The sequence below is a fragment of the Sebastes umbrosus genome, chromosome 11 (assembly GCF_015220745.1).
Source record: "Sebastes umbrosus isolate fSebUmb1 chromosome 11, fSebUmb1.pri, whole genome shotgun sequence".
Lineage (NCBI taxonomy): Eukaryota > Metazoa > Chordata > Actinopteri > Perciformes > Sebastidae > Sebastes > Sebastes umbrosus.
The window spans coordinates 5,951,199-5,977,317 of record NC_051279.1 but is presented as its reverse complement, the minus strand read 5'-3'; the positions used below and the strand labels follow the sequence as shown (position 1 = coordinate 5,977,317).

Here is a 26,119-nt window from a genome sequence, read left to right as displayed (position 1 = left end):
GTCTCCTCGTTTAGAACCACTTTACTTTTACTTTTCATTGTGACTCTTTCTTCTTCTCAGTGAAAGACTATTCTAAGCAAGATCTTTCCTCTGGGTGAGCCTATAGCTGCTTCTCAGCCTGTGTGTGTGCAAATATTTAGTTCAAGCCTGCATCTGTCCCTCTTTTCTGATTCTGCACCCCCTTCCTCTCAGTCCCAACGCGTCAAATACCGACGCTTGGTCAGTGCCCCTCAGCGTCTTGTATTGCCTCACCTTTAGCGCCTGTATGAGACGCACCAAGCTTTCAACTAACTCCAATGTAAACCCATTTGCGCCATTATTAGACATTCAGAGCAATTGATGTAGTATAGCAAGGATGTCCGCATGGGCGTTGGGGAGGGGTCAAACAAACATAGGACTTTGTGTCACGTGTGAAACCAATTTAACATTAACTTATTTTACCGTAGTTTTGTTATGTAACTTGCGTACTTAACCAACGACAGATATGTAACAAACGTACTTACTTTCAGTGGTTTTGTTGCGAAAGTAAACCTATAAATGAAATAAACCTCCGTTGGAAGTTTATTTTGAAAGGACACTGCATGTAAGCGGAAACTGACATGTCCAAAATTTACAACACGTTCCCATCTCAAATCGTCACATACCGCAGCTTTTTTCACACCCCCTTGGCGTCACTTTATTTTCGGCATCAAAACCACTATAGTTAGTTTTAGGAAAGAAATATATGATTGGGCTTAAACTACTTCTTACTTAGTACTACTTACTACGTTTATACAGAGAAAATGACACTGAAGGTTGTGAACATGTGAGACAAACGAACAGCTGATTGTAACGTGACGCAAAATGCTTTTCCTTACCAGAACCTGCTTCTATTTCTCCGTAAGAGTCTGTATCTGTTCAGCCTTTTCTGAGCTTCAGGTCCAGTTTGTCTCCATCAGGCCCATATCTGTTTCCCCCTGCTCTCTGCCTCAGTCTCTTTCTCTCCTATGGGCCCAGTCCTCCACCATCCAGTCTCTCTGAGCCAGGTCATCCTGTGTCCAAGTTCTTGGACCGGCCTGGAGGGATGTTGGAAGTTTGTCTGTAGAGTCTGCACTGCCTCCCTCTTCCCTCTCGTCATCCTCTTTCTTCTCCTTCTCCAGCTGTGTTTTTGTCTGGAATTTTCCATTCCATGTTTTGCGTCACATGCCCTCTAGTCGCCCTCGGTGAGTTTACCTCCTCTAGAGCTCACCTGACCCCGTCACCTGCCTACCCAGCTGCTCCTCATTCAGTCTGTGACAGTGTAAATACACAGACCCGTTTTCAGCCAGTCTTTGCCAGATTGTATGTGTTTCCAAGCTGCTGTAGCATTCCAGCCATTGCTGTCGCCTGCACTGGATTAATCCACTTCCTGCCTCTGTCCTTTAAGAATTGTTTAGCTGGTTTTACTGCCAATGTGGTTGACAATCAAAATAGCAATGCCACCACTAACACTAACTACAAGCTCAAGAATGACCAAAGAGTTGAATCAACGTCTCTCTGAAACAACAAAAACTAAACATTATAAGCTTAATAACAATGGGATTTGTTGTTGTGCCACTGCATTGCATTAGACTATACAGGTGTATATAATAAACGTATAACTAAGTGATTATTTCATGCGAACAAAACTGGTGATATTAGGTTGTAGGCAAAATAATGCTCCAAACTTGTGCAAAATTTTGGCGAGGAAAAACTGGCATGGCCATTTTCAAAGGGGTCCCTTGACCTCTGACCTCAAGATATGTGAATGAAAATGGGTTTTATGGGTACCCACGAGTCTCTCCTTTACAGACATGCCCACTTTATGATAATCACATGCAGTTTGGGGCAAGTCATAGTCAAGTCAGCACACTGACAGCTGTTGTTGCCTGCTGGGCTGCAGTTTGCCATGTTATGATGTTGAGCATTTTATGCTAAATGCAGTACCTGTGAGGGTTTCTGAACAATATTTGTGTTGTTAATTGATTTCCAATAATACATACTGTATATACAGTACATACATTTGCATGAAGCAGAATATGTGTCCACTCCCATGTTGATAAGATTATGAAATACTTGATAAATCATTTCCGGTTCACAACCTCTACTTCTTCTGCTCTGTTTACTGGCGGATTACAGCCTTGCGTAGCCTGGAGCGCCAGCTTCTGACCAAACTACGCTGTAGCCGAGTTTATTCGCTCCAAACCAGTTGATGAAAAAGGGCCTAATTCACTTTTCCTTTTCTTTGCGACATTTCAAAAGTTTGCTTAAAATTCGCTTGACAATTGAATGGAAACACAGCTAATGTTATCATTTCAGTCAACAAGACTGATGTATCAATAGAGATTATGAAAAGACACTGATGTCTATGAAACTGTCAGAGGTGACTACTGCTGTAGTAGTTTTCCATCTTTGTTCCAGAGGTGAATATCTCAAGAAACTTTTTCCACCTTTGCACACAAGTACCTTTTAAAGCTCAAATAATGAAAACAGGCACAGTTCAGCCAAACAGCGTCCACAGAAGGCGACAGCATAACATCATTGTGCCTACCTTCTGCAGCACAATTGTCAAGGTGGATTAATCCTCCCACACACTGCCGGCACCCTTCCTCCTTCCGCAGCCAAGTGGTGCCTATTGAGACCCTTTCTCAGCGAGGCAGATGTGTTTGTTCACTCCTCAAAGCGCCTTCACCACACAGAGGGAGGCACATACCAACCAGACAAGCTGCGTGCAGCAATGCAGTAAGATGCCCACTCCTAGCAGGATGAAAATGTATGTAGAAGCACCATCACTTTGAGTGTGGAAAGGGAAGTTGTTGGCATGCCTTGGGCTGGAGAGGATGACGTATATCGTTGAAAGAAAGCGAAAAGAGTTTGTTTATATCTGGAACTCATTTATGTCCTTCTTGGAAAATGAAACATGTTTTACCGACCGAAAAGAAAATGCAAATATAGATAACATATGGGAGAAAATATTCTGCCTTTCATTATTTAATATATATTATGATCTAATACTTATTTTATTTACTACATTTTTCGCATTTTCCTATTTGTTTGATTTGAAACGTTTGTGTGACTAAGTGATTGTGTATGGAGGGGAACGTTTTGTATGTTTGTATAGTGATGTGTTTCTTTCGGCATTACGATTGAAATCTCCATAAAAGCATTGTAAAAAAATTTGTATGTGAAAATGTATTTGCTTGTTGCAGCAGAGGCATTTTTGTTTGTGTGTGCATATAATTTGTGAATCGATCCAGGTAAATTGACAATAATTATGCCATTTTTAATATCTTTTCTCAAACGATCAATGTGCTTCAGTCGTACGGATTCAACAAACTCTCCTAACTGCACCGTAGTAAATTGCTCGCTTCTCATTTGTGGGCAAGTTTCTTCAAATTAAAGGTATACGTTACATTTGTCTGTTGCTGTTTGTAAACACACAGCCTTCAAATTTGGCGACTTCTCTTTGGCTCAACGAGCAAGTGAGTGAGAGAGAGTAGCGATGGTGGAGCGAGCTGTAGAGTGAATGAAGAGAGGGAGCGACGTTAGTGAAAACAAAGCAGCGAATCAGAGAAATAAAAAACTTTATTTTCTGATTGTTTCCCAGCGGTTATGTTCTAAAGCACAAATAAACACACTACTAACTCTGCACACCTCCGCACAACCCTGCGGGAAGTTGCAGCGTTGCCGGATTTTAATGAATGCAGCAAAGGGCATCCTTCATCCTGTCTGCTGTGGCTCAGTGCTGCTCTCGGTCAAACTCAAACTGACACACCGATAGCAGCAGCACACAGCAAGACTTTTACATGAAAATGAACATTTGTTTGCTTCAAGCCCTTGCCAAACGAGTTCAAACAATGTTGATTAAGCTCGCTGCCGCCAGGGAAAGCTCTCTGTATTTCGCAGTATAGCGGAGTTGTAGTGTCTGGCGTCTGTGGCGACTTTGCCGCCACTCTTTCTCTCTTGATCCTTCCCGAGGCCTAGCTGTTTCTCAGATTGGCAAACCTTGCAAACCTTGTGGCACTTGTGTCAGGAGGAAAGTGGAACAATGTGGAGTATTCAGGCACTTATTCTTGACGACAGCTTCTTCTTGGATCTACTGTGGCATGAATTGTACCTCATTTGTACGTCGCTTTGGACAAAAGCTTCTGCCAAAGACGTCAGCCTTTTTTGTGTGGTTCTGTTTTTACACTGCTTTGCTAGTTTAATGAGCTGGAAGCGATAAACTCTTCTAATAAAAATGAAGGAATATTTAACTAAATTCAAGAACTCTCATGTGTTTTTCATATTTTTGGACTGCAGTCAAATACTGTAAGTGGGCTGTAGCTACACAGATAATACTTGTTAGTAGGTGAAATTCATTGTTGGTTTTAGTCTCTTCTGGGGAATTGTTGATGATAATAAAGAGATGCAATAATGCCAGTGGTGTCCTCAAAGTGCTCACTTGGGGGATTTTGCCTACAGCCATTACAGTGCGGTCCCTGCAGTCAAACACTGATATAGCGTGTGCCTCGAGTGTTAATGTCTGAGCCAGAAAGCACCTGTTGAAGCGAAAGATGAACGTCCCGTTCTCTAAAAGGCTCCCGGCAGCCTGTTTTCTCTTCACAGCCCAGTGAGTGATGGAGGAGTGAAGGTGATTTACAGGTCAGTTTTAGCAACTGTTTTAATTAGCCTCTGTCTGTCTCCCCCTCCGTCCTCCAGATGGACCCCGTGCAGAAAGCCGTCCTCCATCACACCCTCGGCCTCCCTCCCACCGCCAAGAGGAGGCACGTCTCCTGCAGCGTTTGCCAGCTGAGGTTCAACTCACAGGTGAGCAAGTTTTCCTCTGAAGAGGAGGGAAAGTTCAAAAGCGCTCCTGCCAGAGCAACCTGGTCTCCTAAAAGTTACATTCCCATACAACGTAACTGCATTGTCAATTACGTTTAGAGGGAAATGTATATTCTCCATGGATGTATAAAGACAACTGGATACAGCGTTGGAGGCGGGCTCCCGTTCATTCCTTTGAAAGTTGCTCAGTGGCACATGAAGCCAAAATGGCTTGATCGCGAGTGATAAAATACCCGGATCTTCCAGCGATCTTCCGCATCCATTGGACCCATAGAGCATGCGCAGTGGCGTTTCCTTTAATTCCGCCTCCCAGCCCTCGCTCCAGCCTCGGTCTGGGGCTCATTCACGGAGGAAGGAAAATAACTGGATTCAGCTATTAGTGCATTTTACAACTTTTAGGACCTAATGATATGAATAAGGGCTATTCAAGTGTTCATACTGGGAAGTTAATTTACCTCAAAAAAAAGGGGTGTTTTTACTAAACCTAACCAACGTTTACATGTGTTTAAACACAGGGGGTGGTCAGACATACACACAGGAAATAAACAGGAAATACCACCCAGCCACATTACAAACGTCAACATTTTTTTGTTTTTAACCTCACCTGCTCTGGTGTCAGCCACGCTGTCCTTCACATAGTTATCATTCTGATAGGGCATATTTTGTATTAATAGCGTAATAAAGAATACTTTCATGTCTTTTCAGCCATGCCAGCACTGTGGCTTTTTGTCTGTTTGTCCATACAGACACTTTGGTCCAAACTCAAATATCTCAAAAACTGTCTGATGGATTGCCATGAAATTTGGTAGATAAATTTGTGCCCCCCAGAGGATGAATCATTCAAACTTTGGTGGTTCTCTGACTTTTCCCTCTAGTGCCACCACATGATATTCAAGGTCCCTAGAGGATAAATTCAAATGACTTTTTATCCAAGTTTTACAGATACAATTTACTCCACCACAGGATGAATTGTAATAACTAATGATCCTCTGACTTTTCATCTACAGCGCAATCATCAGGTCAAAAATGGTATGTTGGTGTACGACTAAATACCTGTAAAACTAATGACCAATTCCAATCAGCCTCAGCTTTACTTTGTGTTTAGTGCTAATTCGTGGGATTTGCGTGGTCGTCTACCACCAGAGCTCCAGTCGTTCAGCGTGTTGTCTGGTGTATTCAGTCAGTCGTAAGCTGGTGGAAACAACCTTTGTGTCGTTTGTCCAGTCTTTGTGGGTTTCAGCTCGTCTTCAGTTGTGTCTGAAGCTTTAGTCAATGGAGCATTTGAATGTGAATAGCGTTGAACAGCATTTGAATAACTTTTTAGTCTGACCTATACCATTCTAAATGAGGTCAGATGAATCATAGTATTGACACTGATGTGTCGGCAGCAGCAAACATGTTAACAAGTAGTGAATGACTTGAGCATGATGCCAAACCAGCAATTCCAACACTTTTGTTATGGACCAACTATCATCAACATGCATAGTAAAAATAGTGAGTGAGCGATAAAACAATAAAATAAACGTTGCAGAGAACTCAACTGAACACAGTTCATACTGCCATAATGAAAGCACAATGTATGATGAAGGAATAAGAGGTTGATGACAAGAGACAACAGATTTGTTCAGCAGCTGAAAGGGGACAGAAAAATAAGTGAGTCACTGAAAGATTTGACTCCAGTAACACAGTCCATGTATTCAGTCTTCTGTAAGTGTTGGTGTTGAGAGTGAATCAGACAAAAGGTTGATAGAAAATCACGCATTGTTAGCTGATATTTTGTCATTACTGTGAGGCTTTGATTTGTCAGATGGACCAAGAGATGTGAGAAAACAAAAATCATAACGTCTCTGAGTTTGTGTCACAGTACAGCCGGTGATGGAAAAGTGTGAGGGTTTGATTAGCTTTACAAAGCTGGATCCATCATGGAAAAATAATGTGGAGGTCCAGAGGAGGCTCATCCATTTCTGAAAATACATCTTATACAAGACATTCAGTGATATGAGACAGCATCTAAATAAATCATGGGCTAAATGGTCCTTTGGTGTGATTTTGGTTTAAGTTTCCACCCCAAGAGCCAGGAAAATTAGAAGATGGTTTTGTTTGAGACCAAAGCTGTAGAGTTGGAAGAAGAGAATTGATTGATTTGGATTTTTTCAGCAAAGTATGTGAATTGTTTTCTTCTGTATTCTGGTTATTTTTCTGCTTTCGTCTTCTAACAGATTAATTTATCATGTTTGGCCTCTCACTCACCGCCTCTCTTTATTTAAACACTGTTCCGTAAGGTGGCTACATAACTGTTGTTTTAGTGTCAACCACAATATGTGAAAATGGGACCAAGATATGTACTTACTACGGCTGTCAAGATTAATGAGATAATAATTTGTAAACACAAATCTTTGCCACTAATTTCTTTAACGCATCAAGGCAATTAATCTCTTAAAAATGCGACAGGCCGCCATCAGGCCCGGACACTATTTGATCAATTGAAACTATGTCATAGTAGCTTGTCGTGAAGGAGTCTAAATATCGCTCCAGAATTAGGCTAAATTGTGGCGAGGAAAAACTTGCATGGCCATTTTCAAAGGGGTCCCTTGACCTCTAACCTCAAGATATGTGAATGAAAATCTGTTCTATGGGTACCCACGAGTCTCCCCTTTACAGACATTCCCACTTTATGATAATCACATGCAGTTTGGGGCAAGTCATAGTCAAGTCAGCACACTGACACACTGACAGCTGTTGTTGCCTGTTGGGCTGCAGTTTGTCATGTTATGATTTGAGCATATTTTTTTATGCTAAATACAGTACCTGTGAGGGTTTATGGACAATATCTGTCATTGTTTTGTGTTGTTAATTGATTTTCAATAATACAAATATACATACATTTGCATAAAGCAGCATATTTGGCCACTCCCATGTTGATGATAGTATTAAATATTTGACAAATCTCCCTTTGAGATACATTTTGAACAGATACAAAAATGTGTGAATCATTTGCAATTAATCGCGATTAACTATGGACATCATGTGATTAATCTTGATTAATAATTTTCATTGATTGACTGCCCTAATTTCTAATGAAGTAGTCAGGGTGGAGGATAGGTCAAACAAACACAGGGCTCTCAAACAGGGGGCCGCTGTCTGTGTCCCGTGTGAAATCAAAAGTCAATGTTGACTTATTTTAATTTACATAGTCATTTTAAGCCAAACCATTATGTTTTTTTTAACACTGTTTAAACTGCGACCGTAATCCGGGAGAAAATACTTTTCCCTTGAAACCTATTGGCCTGGACCCAAAACTGGTGTTAAGGTTCCCGCAATCAATTCCTGAGTATCTCAAAGGCCCCTTTCAGACCTGGCATCAACATGCGTCCTGCGGCGACTAGTCCCCAGTGATTATCACATAGTATTTTTGCTTGGAATGCACATCCCTAGTACTTAGAGTTGTCCACTTGTGATCCGATCACCCAGGACTGAACAGGGCCAAAACGTTCCCGGTAGCTTCTAGTGGTTAAACCCAACTGTGATCGTACTGATGTGTTAAACGACAAATTGCACCATTTACATAACAAAACATTTTATGATGTCGATGGAACCCATCAGTGAGCTTCCTGTAGAAATCCATTCATATTGAAATAATGCACCGTTAGCTTTACGATGATAAAACGACAGAAGTGATTGAGTCAAGTAAATGTTTTGTCCTGAGCTGTTGGAACAGTTTCCTGTCTGAAAGGGGAGCTGTTAACCCCCGACATACCAAGCCGACGGTCGGCCGTCAGACTGTTTGGGGCCATCGGTGATCGTCTGTCGGTCTAGTTTTTTCGGTGTGTCCCGCACCGTCGGCTCTAGTTTTCTAGTCAGCATGTTGAATCTTCTCATTTTTCATCTTCATCTCATCTGATCATTCCAATACATGGATATTTTCACAACAACATGGCCATCTGGAAGGAAGCTAAGTGGTGAATGACAAGAGTGTGAAAATAGTTGTGAAAACGCAGCTTTGTGTCATGTACGTATCATAACAACAACTTCCTCGGTCTCCCGGTTTCCCTTTTCGAGAGACAAATACAGACGACCTGCTTGTGTGGAGAGTTATTTCACCTCACGCAGGCGCAGAACATACGTGGTAGTTTTGCCTGTTGGCTGTGGTCTTTGTGATGTGTTCGAGAGCAACTTTTTGGTCAAGACAAAGGTGACGTGAGGCGATGCAACTGGCTGCCTTCGCCGCCGGTATGTGTCGGGTTGGTGTGTCTGTGGCATTACTGTGAAAGCATCTTCTTAGCATTGCATAGCACTGATCCTAACCCAAGCTCAGGACAGCTCGATTATGACTAGATCTCTTGTCTTTTTCTTTGGTTTCAATATAATGCATCATATGAGCAAAACAGATTACAGGAAGGAGATCGTATTACAAGCTCTGAGTTCACCACACAGTATTTCTGCAGTCATTAGCTCATATGTGCACTCTACAGTACAATAATGAAATGCATTGCATTAATACAAGCTTGCTAAATCTAACCGATGGACCAGCAGATGGGTTTCGATTTCCCTCGCACCTAATTTCCATACCATTTCGAAAGTAATCAAAACATTTGAAAGGAAAATCACTGCCGCTGCTGCATGTTGTTAAATCAGTAGCATCCCTAAATAGCAATGTCATCGCTCTTTCATTAAAAGAGTAATCAATCTATTTCTCCCGCTGAATGTGTCGGTGATTACTCCGGATGAGGTTATTATGTTGTACATGGGGAAATCTATCTCGGTATATACTTGCTGTCTATCAGCTGTTCATTTTAAGGCTTCATTAGAGAGACAGACTCTGTGCTTACCTGTCAATCAAGGTGCGGTGAGCTGGGAGGTCTCAAATACCCTGAGGGAGGTTTTTCTTTGTATTTAAACCACAGTTACAGCAGTGACAGTTATCATGAGGTAGAGTGAGAGATGATGCAGAGCAGGAAGCCCGTGGTTTTCTGCTAAATACGGATTCAAGCTGCTCCGTTGGAGAGCAGAAAGTCTGTTTGTGAACCCGTTATCATAAGAGATCATAAAGAGAAAAGAACTTCTCTGTTTTAAAAGATTTGAAGATGTTTCTGCTTTGCTTTGCAGTCATGCTTGTGAGTCAAGGTCATAAACTGGACTTAAGTCTGTAATTTGTTGACAGCGAGTGAGTCACCAGAGAGTCTGATTTGCTCCCTTAAGCGAAAATACTTTATTACCCGTTTACATTTGATGCATTCACAGCACTTCCTTCATCTCTTTACCTTGACTCATGTTTTTGTACATCAAACTTGTTTACTTTGCAGACCACCTGCAGTTTTTACAAGCTGATAATCTAAAGAGGATTTCTTTCTGTAAACTTCCTTGATATAGACGAGAAGAAATGTACACATCACCTCTCATTTTAGTTATTTTCCACTGTAGGGATTATTCCAGGAGGACAGGAAGCATTTTAGAACAGAGAGAACCAGAGTTCAACTCTTTCATATTTCCAGGCCCCAAAAAAGCCGCGTTTCCACCAAGCAGACCAGTTCAGTTCGTTACTCAGAACGGTTATTTTCACGTCTCCATTTGCAAAGTTGTGGATGATACCTGGTACTTTTTTTGGTACCACCTCAGTCGAGGTTCTAAGCGAGCTGAGATGATACTAGAAGGTGAAGTTAATATAATGCAGCACACTGATTGGTCAGAGAGAGTCGTTACTTGTGCGACACGGGACATCCTGTACAAATACGGCATTTGTGAATCGCCAAGCTACCGTCAATAACGGCCACAACTTTTCTTTTATTCCCTCGACCCATATTTTTAAAAAATGTCAGCCCCCAAAACTACGCCGTGCAACTGACGAAGAGCAGACGTTCCTCTGTTTGGGTGCTGATGAAATGATTCAGGGAGTGTCCCGTTGAAGATGTATCTGCAGTGGAAAACAAATAGAGAAAAAGACCTTGTACCAAAAAGTGAGTCGAGTTGAGCAGAGCTGTACCATGCAGTAGAAACATGGCTAAAAAATCCCAAAGGCCCGGGCCACACAGGGAACGTCAGCAGTGTGTGCTGGCTGTGGCTCGGCTCTCTTCTAGAGATTTGAGGTCTCGCTTATTTTTTTACTACAGTTTCAATGTCTAAATATTTGTAGAATATGTCACAGACATGGAAAAATGAACAATGCATTCAGTGTTGAACACAAAAAGTGACATAAATATTGTTTCAAGAAAGAAAAACAAGAGCTGAAGGGAGAAGTTCAAAACCTGGCTCCGATCATGGCGTGATTTGGGTGTGGTTTGTTGGATTGTTGGTTTCGTAATCTGACATTGGTAAGGTGTGGGGGGAGGAGGTTTCCAAAGCTATTCAACCATCAGATAAGCAGCTCTGAAGCAGTTTAAACCAGCACTGGGTGCCACTAATGTCAATAATCAGACATTTCTCGTAATGTTTATTGACGTTTGAAACAAAGTAATGTGTAGTTTGACTTCCCCAGAAGTCTGAAGAAAGTGAGATAAAAAGAAATTGAGTGTACGAATGAGATGAGACCAAACTTAATTTAAATCTTTTATCTAACCAGGAAAGAGAAAAAGGTCCAGGAAAGGTCCTCGTTGGAATGAGATGAAAACAAGACATCAGCAGAAGGATCATTTAAAAGCAACAGAAAAACAGCAACACATCTACGATAAGGGATAGAGAAAGAGATTAAATGTCTTTTAAATAAATGCGCACAATAAATGAATCACAAAACAGATAACACCGGAGATCACATTGTTTCTTTGTAGTGAAAGCAGAAATAAACACACAGAACACAATGACTGTCTTGTTTCCTTGTGAGTGGAAATTGCCTCTCAAAAACGGTTCTGTTCTGTTTGGGATCCTGAAGACCTCGGGTTCTCTTTAACAGCTCAAGAACATATTTAACAGAATTGGTCACAAATATGATTTTGAACTGATGACATGTTTTAGAAATCTGCTGCAGAAAATGATGCGTTACTTCTGTTTCAGTTGTTAAACGTGGTGAAATACAATGGATTTTTATCTGCTCTATAAAACTTTGGATTTATGTTATTGGAGTTTTATGGCAGTTTGTTAATAAATGTCTACCAGATAGTTAGACCTCTCTGGGGTCTAATTGATCCCAAAACAAACTATACTTGGTAGAATGACTTTTTGGCAAACTTATCCATGCATAGCTCGTATAACATATTAATTTAAACATTTAATATTATCCAAATGTTGTGTAATAACAATGAAACATGGTCATTTCTGTATATATTACAACTTCAATACTTATTGGATTTTAATAAGGCCACAAGAAAAGAAAAGAAGTTTTGAAGGAAAATAACTATTAATATTAGTATTACTTAGACACACACAGCTGTAGGGTCTGTGGGACCCCAAACCAAAGTCATCTAAAGACATGTTTTTTAATATGTTATGGGACTAAATTTTGATTATTTGGTCAAAAAGAAGCATAATGTGTTGTATTCCAATGAATTTGGTTCCCAGTCTTTTGTTTCCCTCCATGCCATCCCATTGTTTGAGTAACAACTGTTGCATTGGGGGGCTGTGAGACAGCATCCTGTGCTGTGATTGGGTAACTTGAAACAATTGGGAGAACAACTTGTTTTAAACCCCTCAAGTCAGTTTTCATTGTGCTCTGCTTTCATCAAGGTGATCCTCACCCGCTGAACACGCCCCCCGACACAGAGCTAAAAGTTCCCACCCATATTTAAGCAGCAGAAGTGGCAGAGATATTCTCCTTTGGCTTCTGGCTTGATGTTGGAGTTGAACAATGACGGTCAGCAAGGTCATCAAATACCTTCTCTTCACCTTCAACTTTTTGTTTTTTGCGGGTGGAGCCATTATTCTCACTTACTCCACACACGTCAGGAGCAACAAAGGACACTACCAGATCACTGATGAACTTCTCCCGGCCATACACCTCCTCATATTTATCGGTGCCATGACTTTGGTTTTTGGCTTCCTGGGTTTCTGCGGAGCGATCCGAGAGAACCGCTGCCTGCTGGCCCTGTTCTTCAAGGGCCTGCTCATAATGTTCCTCATGCTGTTGGCCGTGGGAGTGCTGGGAGCCGTATCAAGAACTGCAGCTGCCCAGGAGCTGGTGAGGAAACACTTGAAGCAGCTGCTTCCGCTGAGCGAACAGCCGAAGGAAGTTCAGGAGACGTTTCACAACGTGGAGAGGACCGGCTTCTGTTGTGGTTTCTTTGTTGGACATCTCGATTGGGGCAACTCGACAGTGGTGCCCGACTCTTGTAACTGCACAGACACCTCCAGAAATTGCACGGATTTAGATGGACGGGATATATACGCGACGCCGTGTATGCCGCACATCATGACGTGGTTGGACAGGATGTCAGATTCACTCATCGGGACTGCGCTTGCATTCGGCATCTTGATGATTCTGGGCATGATTTTCTCACTAGCCCTGATCTGTCAGATTAGGAGTTGGAAGAAAGGCATTGTTTAAAAGGTTCACAGGTGTCGACTGAAGGACACATCATCATGTTAGTGTTAATTGCATCTTTACTGGGCGTTGCCGCGTTGTACATTTTTTAACGGTTTCTATTTTTTTGTACCTGCGTTTGTAGATTGCGTATATGAATTGCATAGTAAACATTTTTTACAATGAAAAATCTCCATCTGCTGTTGTTTTTGTGGAAAAGAAACTGATAATTAGTAGTCCAAAAAAATGGATATAAATTTGTGTAGCAGAACTTTTTTTTTCTTTTCTACTTTCCCAGTAGGCCCTGATCAGTCAGAGCGCGATTTGCAGTTTGCCAAATCTTTTTTTTAATATTATTGTTGCTAGTTCCACCGAATGAGTTGGCTTAACACAAATCATGAACTGTACGCTACCAAATAGTTAGTAGTACAGATTAAAGGAATGAAAACAACTTACTCAAAATCTCAAGTAACGCACTAATTTGCCTCCAGGCCTGTTGTTCTCTGTTCAGATCATGGTAACTATGGTCAAAGTCATGTAGCTCCGGGTATCCAGCAAAAGTCACTGCAATGAGTAAAAAACGCTAATAAAGTTGGGCGCCTTTCCGCTCTGAGTAGAATTTTTTTCAACTTGTGTTCAACAAAAACGTGAGGTGCATAAAGCTTGGGAACCACTGCACGAAACTGTATATAACGTAGGGCTGGGCGATATGGAGAAACTCATATCACAATGTTTTTGATCAAATACCTCAATATCAATATTGCGATGATATTGTAAGGTTGACACAATGAGAATAATTGTAGTACATAATAATATATCACTCAAGAAGTGCTGGAAAGATTTAAGGTAAATATAGACTACACGTGTGAGAGAGACAATATTCCATTTGTTCTTGCACTGTGAACATTCAAATTTAGTTTGGACAGATATGCAAAACTATGAATTGGAAAATGGGTACTAACATACAAATTAATGTATTTGATGTAATGTTATATTTTGTGTTCTATTGGATGGAGAGCAATATTAACTATATTATTCAGCTTCCGGTTATTCTTGATAAGATCCAAAATATCACTCACAGTGGCCATTTTTCATTCTTTTCTTACTTTAAGTACATTTTGCTGCCAATACCTCTGTACTTTTACTTAAGTAGGATTTCAAACACGGGGCTTTTACTTGTAAAGTATTATTTTTAGATTGATTGAATGGCATACATGGGCTCGTTCCATGCTGGATGAAGGTGATTCGTGATTGCATTCACCTGTTAACTCACCTGGCCTCCTTGATTGTATCCCTGCATTAGTACACACTGATGAAGGTCTGGATCAGGATGTAACGTTATTGAGAGGAAATATAAATATACTCAGCAACAAGCAGGTGCTGGTGGCAGCCTTGTGCCAGAGGAATATATATTTTAAGAATGTGTTTATTTCTGTTTGGTTCAGACATCAGACACACCACGTTTGACTCACAGACTCACACAACGAATCAGACAGGCCTTTTTCACAGAAGACATTTTAACTTGCCACAGGAAGACCACAGGTGTAAATAATGAAATGAATGATGGCTGAATCAATTTAGCTGCTTTGATTTCAGGTTCCTGCAGGGCTGCACAATGAATCGTTTATTAATTTGATGAAATTGCAATTTGGTCCACTGCAATTTTCAAATCACAGAAGGCGCAATATTTTGACACTGGCGAAATGTGTCAAAGTACTATTTTAAATTAAATATTGTCATGCTGCAGAGAATGGATGAATAAATACATACATTTAAAGATAAATAAATTAAAAAAATGCAAACATATATAAATAATAAATGCAAAATCAAATAAATTAATTTAAACAATAGTAAAAAAATAAATATATAAATATTAAAAGGGAAAATTAAACAGAAGAGTAAATAATTATGGTAATTAATACAAAGATAAACAATTAAAGAAGCCAATTAATATATAAATATCAATTTATGTCACATTTGATCAATTAATTAATAGCTACATTTATTTGTTATATTATTTTTGCTATTTTAATGACATTTATTTATTTATTCATTTATTTTTTTATTTTGGCAGGTTCTGTTGTCCATAGAAAAGATGTCTAGACTGCACATCATATCCTATAACACTTTAAATAACATATTTGTTTGGTACAGATCCCACAAAAATTACATCATAATAATTTTCATTCTCTCAAATAATGCAAATCATATCGCAATTGCAATACTAGTCAAAAATAAATTAGATATTTTTCAAAATCGTTCAGCCCTAGTTCCTGGTATTGTGAAAGGCCAATTGAAAGAGGCTGGGTCATGCTTCATCAAGGCGTCACATCTTTGGGGTACAACACATGCGCACGTGTTATACCCTATACCCAAGACTCGTGTCTGCCTATATCCCAGCCTCCTTCAATTGGCCTTGGTGTTGTGCATGCTGGCTCACTGTTACTCTCACTGGAGCGCGTAAATACAACGGATCCATCCTTAGTGTTATTAGTAACACCTGTGCTTTTCCTACTATGACAAGTCAAACTGTCTGCTAAGAGAAATGCCTACTCCCATGATACCTGATCTCTCTCCGCCACAGACCCTGAGGCTCCCACACCGGCTATTATGAGTTAAAACAATGACCTCCAGATGTTTGTTGTGAATTGGTATTGTTTACTGGGGTCTCAACTTATCCACAGGAATGTGGCTGGGTGGGTGGGTTTGTTGATTCTTTGGTAACAACCCCCACGATGAAACCCCCCAAAAAATCTGCAACACTATAGGCTTTAATTTACATTCTCTGTTGCCCTTAAAGACACCGTCCCTCCATCCTTATAATACTACTGGCTACACGCCTTGGCATATGAATCTAGGTCATAAAGATTTATGACTGACTAAAAATGGCGCATAAACTCAGTACAAAAAATAAAAGTGGGAGACGACTCCAACTCCATAAATAAAAAAACGGATAAAATCCACAGATGAAAAAAAAACTGAGTAAACTATTCCACAAATAAAAATGATTTATGCTGGTTTACTGTCAATTACATCAATTTTGGGCTCTGGAGATACTTCTATTAGAACATTAAATTGATGAGCATTTGTTGGATGCCTTATGAGAGCCGGATTCAATGAATCTGAGCAACTGAAAACACACACGGCTGTGTACATTTGTAAACTTTCCTCCGTGTGGAGCACGGTTGGACTGTTCTGAATAACCCTGACCACCAGAAACCGTCTGTTGTTTATGGAAGAAATTGGTCATGATCTTGTTTAAATCACATCGAGATAATTGAATCATGAAACCAGAACAACATGTTACGGAAACCCCCGTTGTCTTGATACCTACAGTTTCCCCTCTTTTTTTTACAGCAAAACAATGACCAGTTTGATGTTGCAATTAAATTGTTAAACTTGTGATTTTTCAGGGAGGTTTTATTCTTAGCATTTCCAGATTTCTGAACAAAGCTTTGATTCATTTGAACGGAACATTTCAAGTTGATCTTGTTTTCTGCCACGTCCTCAACACTCTTACTCAGATCCTTGGATGATTGCATCAAACCACAGACTATATATCATATTTAAAGGACCAGTGTGTAGCAATTAGGGGGATCTATTAGCACAAATGGAATATAATATTAATAAGTATGTTTTCTTTAGTGTTTAATCGTAATTTTGTTACCAGAATGAGCCGTTTATATCTACATCAGAGCGGGTCCTCTTCACGGAGCCCACCATGTTGCACCACCATGTTTCTACCAGCCTGGTCACAATAAATGGCGTATGAATGACACATTAATTGCAAGTAATTTTGCATGTAATAATAACGTGCTTGCTTTTGACATGTCATTTCTACGCCATGTAGTCTGTATTGACTGCAATGTAAACGCAGTGATACAGTGACATAGTGATGTGGGGAGGTGGATGGGTCCAACAAACACAGGACTTTCAACCAGGAGACTGTTGTTCGAGACCAGTGTTCATGTCCAAAAATTGTCATTTTTTTGTGATATTTGTGAAGTGTTTTCTGTACTTCTGTTACGTTGTTTCCGTACATATTTTACTTATTTTACGTACTTATTTTAAGCCCAACCATGATATTTTTCCTAAACCTAAGTGAGTGGTTCTAAGTGCAGCTATTACCGTAGTTTTGTTGCATGGCGTACAAATGAGACGTGAAAAGGCTAAAATGCGGGCATGCATTCACATGACACGCGGAATGTCCTTGTAATGTCGTTCTTTTTATACGCCTTCCCATGAGATCGGGTTGGTTCTACAGTAGCCCAGAACGGACAAACTAAACACTGGCTCTAGAGAGAGCCATTCGCGTTTCCGTGTCGGCAACCATAATACACCTCAATATTTAGGACTAAATAAGAAACAATAAAGTTAAGGTTCTATAGCCAATTTATCATCAATTAAACACTCCAGAGCTCAAATATTGCTAAAAAAAACTGGCACACAGAAGCACATGGAAAAACACAAATGCAGAAATCTCTCATCTAAAATGACCAAAACTGTTCTATCTTTGGCAGAACATTTTGTGTTCAGGCAGCCCAGTTGCCAGGAAAAAATGTTGTACGCAAAATGTACGTACGCAAACCACGGATACGTTGAATGCGGACGTTTTTTTTGCATTCGGTCAGAACAAATGATGTAGTACAACAAGTGACTGAAAAGTTACGTAGTATATTAATGAGTATTACTTTAAGGGCAGGTGGTCAGGCTGGTGGATGGGTCAAACGCTGTTTGCGTCTCGTGTGAAACCAAAAGTAAACGTTGACTTTACACTTGTTACATAATGTTACGCCTCTGCTGAGGCCGGTTGTTGTTTATTCATGTTATATGGTTAAGTTTTTATGTGATTATTTTAACACAAACTATGATCTGTTTTCTAACCTTAACCAAGTAGTTTTGTTGCCTAAACCTAACCAATCGTTTCACAACATTAACCATGTGTCATTGTGCGTTCCTGCAAGTGTGACACGAGGCTGATATGACACGTATTTATAACGTCTTTTTGGGTCTGAAATGTCAACATTCAACTAATCCCGTGGTTCGCAGAAACATACAATGCCAACATTTTTTCTGGTGACTGGGTTGGTGGATTTAGTAAATATGTTTTCAGGGCTTTTAATGGAAGGACGTAGCTAAATCTCCATTTTAGCCGTCACTCACAGGTTCACTTCAGGTTTACTTTGTATTGCCAAAACCGGTCATCTTGCTCATGGGCTCATGTCTGTTGATTGATACATGGGGGTTTAAACCGTGACCTTTTGGTTTCCAGACAGCCTCTCTAAATCCTACAACCCTCTGACTATGATTTGTTTCATGTCTTTCCCCCCCCCTTCGTCATAGAGCCCCTCCAAGGAAAACAAATGATTTCCCTCCCAGTTTTAATCATGCATGTGTCAGACTTGGAATTCAGGCAATTCTTCCACTCCATTGCTCTAATGAAAGATGAATTATTGGCGTAGTCGCATTAAACACCCATCCACAACACCTGAGTCTCATGACAAAAAAAGATAAGTTATGTCTTGGGTACCTTGACGGTGATGAATGTGGGTCAAAATGAATCGTTTCATGCCAGAACAAGATGTTCACTCAGTTTGAAAAAGTGACGCCTCATCCCAAAAATGGTTTTCCAGGACGAGGGGAAAATACTTAAGCTATTTCACAACCTCTGCCAATAAAATGATTGAACTATGGCAACTTTATTCCCCTCTAATATAATGAGATCTCTTTACTTGTCTCGTTCTATTAACCTGTCACATACACTTGTAAGTTTCTGATCATGCAAACAGCCTTAGGTGTTCCCGGTTGCTCTAACGATCACACAGACAGGTGAATCAAACTAAATGACACCTCAGGGCTCTTCACAATAATAGTATTACACTGTAAAATGAGCCTTTATGCACCATGAGTACTTTTAGTTTTGATACTTTAAATACATTTAGCCGATAATACTTCTGTACTTTTCCTTTAGTAACATTTTGAATTCAGGGCTTTTACTTGTAATGGAGTATTTTTAGACTATAACATTTCTATTTTTACTTACGTAACAGCCTGGTCTCTTAAAAATTATGTTCCCATATAACAAAACTGCTTTGTCAATTATGTTTCAAGGAAACGTCTTTTTCTCCAAGATCATGTTTGTATTTGACGTATCACAACAACAAATAATAACGAGCAACTTTGTGTAGAAGGAATATCTGTTTCAATCGCATTATTTGTGCTTTCCCGAATAACATATTTGGATTTGGGTACATCCCCAGTGTAGAGATGTTGACATGAAACATATATTTGGTCCAGAAACGTCAAGATTCAATGTATCCTGAGGTTTGCAGAGACGTAAAATGCCAACATTTTATTCTAGCGACTGAGTTGCAGCTAAAGAATCTGAGTACTTCTTCCACCACCGGCTAAAACAGTTGACACTACTTGCTGAGGAGGAACAAAAGAAAAACAGGAACAACATTTTGCTTATATGGTAATGCAAAGAGGGACTACCTGGAATGGTCTCTTTGTCCCAGCAGTCTTTAGTGAATATCCCCACTGTGGCCCATAAATAAAGATGGGGATGCGTGGTTGGCGGCACTTATATATTCCAAGAGGCAATTGCATCTCTCCTGATACCTTCCTTACTGCCACAGGCAAAGTATGCAGGGCCGTGTGCAGAGGTAAACAAGGACAGCTCAAAGTCTTTGCATATGTCCCACTTCTGTGTGCCTGCTGAATATTTTGTGAAGGTGAATATTTGCTACGTGTTCAGACTTTAAAGCAAATACAGAAATTACTGACGTCCAGATATTTGTTATTATTAAAGAAATTCATATTCACACTGAATCATCATTTTATTACCACCCCAGACAAATTTGAAATTTCAACATCTATTTAAGGGGTGGAAATGAGGGAAATGGCTGACACATTTTGCAAAAACAATATGTTAAAAATATGCTAAAGCAACTCACTGCTGTAGAACAACTAATTGCATTTACTAATATATAGCCTTTTGGGTAAAATAAAAATAAATGCTCTTGAAGTTATTCCCCCAGTACATCCAAAAAAGAATAACACCTTAATTACTTAGAAACCCAATTACCTAGGTGTATTAATCATTTTGTAAGATTTTTCTTCAAATGTTAACTGTTTTTGCAGGACTGCATGACATGTCAACTGTCCTCTGCTAATCATGTTTAGCCTGCTTCATTGACTCTGACTGTGTTCCTCTAGTTTTCATCTTCCATTTCATCCTGGCTCTGTGTTCAGCTGCTTCCCCAGCGTTAAATGGAGCCTGTTATTTGTTCTCCTCACAGAGCCAGGCCTTGGCCCACTACAAGGGGACCAAACATGCCAAGAAGCTAAAAGCCCTGGACGCTCCGAAGAGTAAGCTCAAAGGCTCAGTGGTCACCAAGGAAACCGCCAACCAGGAGACCGCCAAGGGCATCAACACCTCGCAGGTCCCCAACGGCACTGACAGGAAAGGTTTGTGTTTTCCTGCTTGCTGCACATTCCCCTACACGGTTTCTTTTTGTAGCTGCTGCCCTTCTGTTGAGAACGAATGATGGACCCAAAAAAAAAAAAAACACCTTTTTGGCATTTTCCATTTGCTGCACACAACATGCAATCACTTTAGGAGTTGGAATGACTCACTGTTGATTATATCAGCCCTGTGCTGGCTGCTCTGCCGATGGCTGGCTACTCACTCTGAGCTCATATATTGAATTTTTAGAGTTCAGAGATCTCTGCAGGACACACCGGGCAGTCAGACATTAGAAAAATGAGGAAGGGCCTCAGTATGCTTCAAACTAAATGCCTGTCTGATCATCTGAAGCCGAGTTCAGACAGACAACAGCACTGTATGGAAAAAACATCATCAACTCCATCATTCATTTCTTAATCCCCCTCTCTGCAGCCATCTCTCCTAAAAAATATGTTCCACTGCAGTGAAACTGCATTGTGAATTATGTTTCGAGGGAAACTTTTTTTTTTGCAGATTAAATTTGTTTTTGACGTCTCTCGAATACATTATCTCGGAAGACGTGTTGGACTTTTCACCCAGGAGACCGCTGTTCGTGTCCCGTGTGAAACCAAAAGTCAATATTCACTTATTTTAATTTACGTCCGTAGCTTAATAACGCAACAATTTAAATTTACAACATTAACCGCAACTTTAAAACTGCAGCCGTAATCTGAAAAGAAAATATGTTTCCCTCAAAACCAAGCCTAATTGAGAGTGCAGTTTAGTTGTATGGGAGAGTAATGTTGTCAGAGACAGGGCTGCTCTCTGACAACAAAATTAAGGAGGGTTTAACTTTCATGGTAAAAACTCCAGCAACACTTATAATATAAAGAATAACTTTTGTGTGCGGCCAATATTAGCTTGTGGCCTTCATCAAGGTCATCATACAATGCATGATTATAACCCAGCCCATTCTCTTTCCCAGGGAGTACATTACCGATGCTTTGTCACGCCCATTTGCGTGTGATAACAACGCACAAGGCACCCTTTAGTGGCGATATGAAACGCACTGGGCTTTCAATTAGCTACATAGTAAACCCATTTGTGTCAATATTAAACACTTCAAGAAAGTGCTGCTGGAGCGACAAAGACACACACAGGGTTTGTAGGAGGGGAAGTGGATGGGTCCAACAAACACAAGGCTTTCATCCAGGAGGCGGCTGTCCATGTCACGTTCACGTTACAAACAGCTGTTTGTTCGTGTCCCATGTTCACAACATTCAGTGTCATTTTCACTGTACAAATGTAGTAGTTTTAAGGCCAACCAAGTAGTTCTAACCTAACTATAGTGGTTTTAATGACAAAAATAAAGTGACGCCAAGGGGTTGAGAACATGTTGGTTTGGCTTAAAATGACTACGTTTGTTACGTTATTAAGCAACGGACGCAAATTAAAATAAATCAACGTTGACTTTTGGTTTCACACGGGACACACACAGTCTCCTGGGTGAAAGTCCTGTGTTTGTTTGACCCGTCCTTCGTATGTGGACTATCATTACAAACGTATTTGTGAAACGTCAAAAACAAACGTAATCCGTGACGAAGTAAGGTCCAACCATGTTGTTTTTTCCTAAACCTAACTAAGTAGTTTTGTTGCCTAAACCAGAAGATTCTCAACCTTTTTCATGTCAAGGACACCCTAAATTGATACACATTAGGTCACAGACCCCCATTTGAGAAGATTTTTTCTTCAGGGACCTCCATCTGAAAAGATTTTGGTTGTTAGATATGATTAAGACCAGAATTCTGTAGTTGTCAACTACAGTTGAGAAGATAACGGTAGAGTGTATAGTGAAAGTAAACTATTCCCCATGTTTCTGGGAACTCCCTCAAGAACCACCGGCCAAAACCAAGCAAGTGTTTTTGTTTAATTCACAGCGTTACGCTTGTGTTTGTGTGATGACGAGGGGTCTGATAAAGCATCAGTGAGTTGGGATGAGAACGTGTTGGATAACCGTGATGAAAACAAGCTGAAACTTATTGGTCTCACAGTGTTCTTTAGAGGACAAGTGTTACTGGATTTTTTAAATTGAAATCTCTCTCAAACTCTCTTTTTCATTTATCGCACAACTACTTTTGTCACTTTTTTGTTCGTAAAACCAAGTGCAACACCCTGAATGCCTCTGAGGAGAGACTGTCTGAAAGGGAGTGCCTTTATCATCGTTGACAATGCAAAGACACACAAAAGCTCTACACAAAATGTATTGGAGAGAGATCAGGGTGGCAGCCAGGGGGACTCTATGACGGCAGGCTTTGAGTTTGGCCATTCAGAACAGGTACGCTTTTAGATGTAGTTGTTGTACGAACTAGTTTGTTTGAAGCACACTGAATTCTCCAATTTGCTGGCATTTTGCAAAAAACGTTGCAACTTATATAACCATGTGCTCCAGAACTCATGCCTCCTATATTGGATTTGTACTTTATGTTTGCCTATTATCCCATTTTTAATTACATTTTTGCTGGTGCGCATTGTTTTGTGCTGACTGTGTGTACCTTAATATTCATCACGTCGCAGCCAGGTGGCTGTTTAAATCCGGTTATCTCGCCCAGGTGTCTGCCAATAAACATTCCTATTCTCGGTGGAACTCCTGCTTTAAAACATGTTGGGAAAGTAAACAAACACTAGATGCAACTTCCAACACCTGACGGGAACCAGATGCAGATTATCTGAAATTATTTTACATGCTGTGTTTCATATCGATTCTGTGGAGGATAACGCCTAGGCAGCCCAGCTCTCTCTCTCTCTCTCTCTCTCTCTCTCTCTCTCTCTGTAATATTCTTTAAGATGACTGTTATTATGTCATGAATTTGGCCCAATAAAAGTCTTCCCTTTAACTGTAACAATAGACGTTTTTTAAAGGAATTGGAAACACATTGAGCCATCATGCTCTGGGATTAATTTTACCCCTGCCCATGCCTCCTTCCAATGTTCCACAAGTATTTAAATCAGGAGCACATTTCTTGAGCTCATTGTGTACCATGACCTATTTGTCAAGTCTGACCTATTCATGCTTGAAGCTTAAAGGTTGCTTGAGGTGAAAGCTGAACCATTAAACGGTTGAGATGCCCAGCCAGGTATTCATATCACGTCTCGGAGGGGGTGTTCAGGTGGTTTTGGCTCATAAATGCTACAAATGTTAATGACGTTCCTCCGTTGAGTTCCAAAATAGGTGAGAAAAACAGTATTACCAAGTACTTAATTCTACATATTTAACCTCACATAGGTCACACGCTAACGTTTATGTAATTTTAAGAGCTTTACACCTGGCAGCATTCTGTCTCGCATCCCACAGAGTTACTAAGCTGCTACACAAACGTCACACCGTTAAGTGGGGCAATTTGCACTTAAGCAACCCTTGAGCTAATCCACGTTGCAGTTTGTCGACATTTACCGTAAGAGAGCTTTGGCTGCCATTTTGGAGGTCTCAAGGGCTCAACAGTGTTGTAAAATCTTAGATGCTTTTTCTAAAAGTATAACCTGTGTCCTCTCGACAGGATCACATTTTGTGCAGTTTTTGTTAAAACTGTGTATTTTTACTATTTACTCGTCTTCACTCGTCTTTTTAAAAGCACATAAAGGACGTGAACTGTGGGGCGTTCATGTGCTGCGGGAACCTTGAGGATCCAAACTCAACAATTAACAGATTTTCAATGAAAGAAGCTTCAATGAAAGAAGCATACAGTACTAATCGATGTGCACCAAAAACTGTTTGTAAAGAAAGAGGACTATAATGCTGCCCAGGAATATGTTTTTTATCAGTCTAATAAAGAAATGTGATGAACATATCTGCAAAACGTTCATACACAACTTACTTACAAAACACTGACTGACAACATTTATTTTTGTTTTCCTTACAATTTATTTTTAAATGTCAGCTTTTAGCCAACATCTGAATTGCCCATTGAATAATTAATATATCTACTGGGAGTTAATGCGAGGGTAGGCAGGATATTTTTGGCATCATTGGGCTAAAAATCCATAATAACCTTTCAGCATATTGTAATGCAAGTGTTTTGAGAGAAAACTAGACTTCTGCACCTCCTCATGACTCTGTTTTCAAGCTTTAAAAAATCTAGCTCGTGACGGGAGACTTTAGGCTTCAGATCAGCTCTTACTGCTTGTTTTCCTCCGGTCTGTGAAATCTTGCAGATGCCATTAGGAGCAAAGAGGCACATGATTTTTTTCAGATTACCAGTCTCGTGCACTGCTGTCAGGATATAGTGACCCGTCTTATAAAAATTACTTTTTTTAATCATATTTGCTCTATTTCTAACTGCAGCTTTAATAGTAGCTAAATTAATTATCTTCCTCGGGTATCTAGCTACTACAAAGCCATATATGGAGACCGAATGTGTCCAGTATTAGATGATTAAATAAAACATTTTAAAATGAATATTGAGACAAAATGTATAACCATCAAATTGAGAAATAATCAAATAATTGTATAAAATTAAGGTTATTATTATGAAATGTTATTTCATGCTGCTTCTTTTCAGTTTATTGTCGGCCTGTCTGTTTTTATTTCACAACTCCATCCATATGGTTTATTTCATAATCCCACTTGTCTCTGTCAGTCAACCAAGACAAACAGGGCAGAGCCAGGTGTATGTGTGTTTGTGTGTGTGTGTGTGTGTGTGTGTTGTCTGTTTATTCAGATAAAAGCAACATCTGTATTTATTTTCCCTGGTGAGCATCTAGAGAAAGATAGCGTTGATTATAGAGGAAAAAAAGGTATGTGAAAGCAAGTTTGTTATTTTTTAAAGAGTGCACAAAAGAGCAGCCAGAAAGTAGTATAGTATATTTTTTTTTGCATCTGTGTACAAACTAAACAACAAACCAACAGCATTGATTTTTTTTAAAGCTTCTACAAAGAACTATCATTGTGTTGATTTTGGCGGTCCCTGTGGACAAAAGCGGTAGTGTTTCCGCGCACCAGACTCCTTCATTTTATTGTAGCAGGGTCTGACAGTCTGCCCCTTAGTCATAGGCACAGTTTGAACTTTAAGGTTGGGGGGTTGTAATGTGTACAATGCAGAGAGGTCTAATGTATATTGCGATGTGTGTAGCTTACATATTACAAACCTCCAAACAGAATGTGACACGAGCAAGAGTCAGTGATAAAATCAGTTTGATTACACTGCAGCGTGCATGTTTGAGCTGAACTTTTGTCAGACGCCCTGTTTCTATTTATTCCTTATTCCAACGGATGAGGAACGGCTGATTGGTGAAATTGAAATGTGGAGTTATCTGATACCTTCTCGTTTCACTACATTCACCTAAATAAGGTGACAGCTGGCTGGAGGGAGATAACCAGGAGCCTGAAAGTTTACATAGGCTACTGT

General features: G+C 40.0%; 2 protein-coding genes across 4 annotated transcripts in view; both read left to right on the top strand.

The window, feature by feature from the left end:
• znf385d (zinc finger protein 385D) overlaps nucleotides 1–26,119 on the top strand; it is a 93,089-nt gene that overhangs the window by 41,806 nt on the left and 25,164 nt on the right. For all 3 annotated transcript variants that reach the window (XM_037785558.1, XM_037785557.1, XM_037785559.1), the window contains 2 exons: nucleotides 4,699–4,806; nucleotides 20,572–20,740. In XM_037785558.1, coding sequence (XP_037641486.1) covers nucleotides 4,699–4,806; nucleotides 20,572–20,740 — 277 coding nt within the window. The remainder of the gene's footprint in view (nucleotides 1–4,698; nucleotides 4,807–20,571; nucleotides 20,741–26,119) is intronic.
• Nucleotides 11,809–13,392, top strand: LOC119497429 (tetraspanin-8-like). The gene has a single exon (XM_037785560.1). It carries the CDS (start codon nucleotides 12,599–12,601, stop codon nucleotides 13,292–13,294), a length of 696 nt encoding a protein of 231 aa, XP_037641488.1. The 5' UTR covers nucleotides 11,809–12,598; the 3' UTR covers nucleotides 13,295–13,392.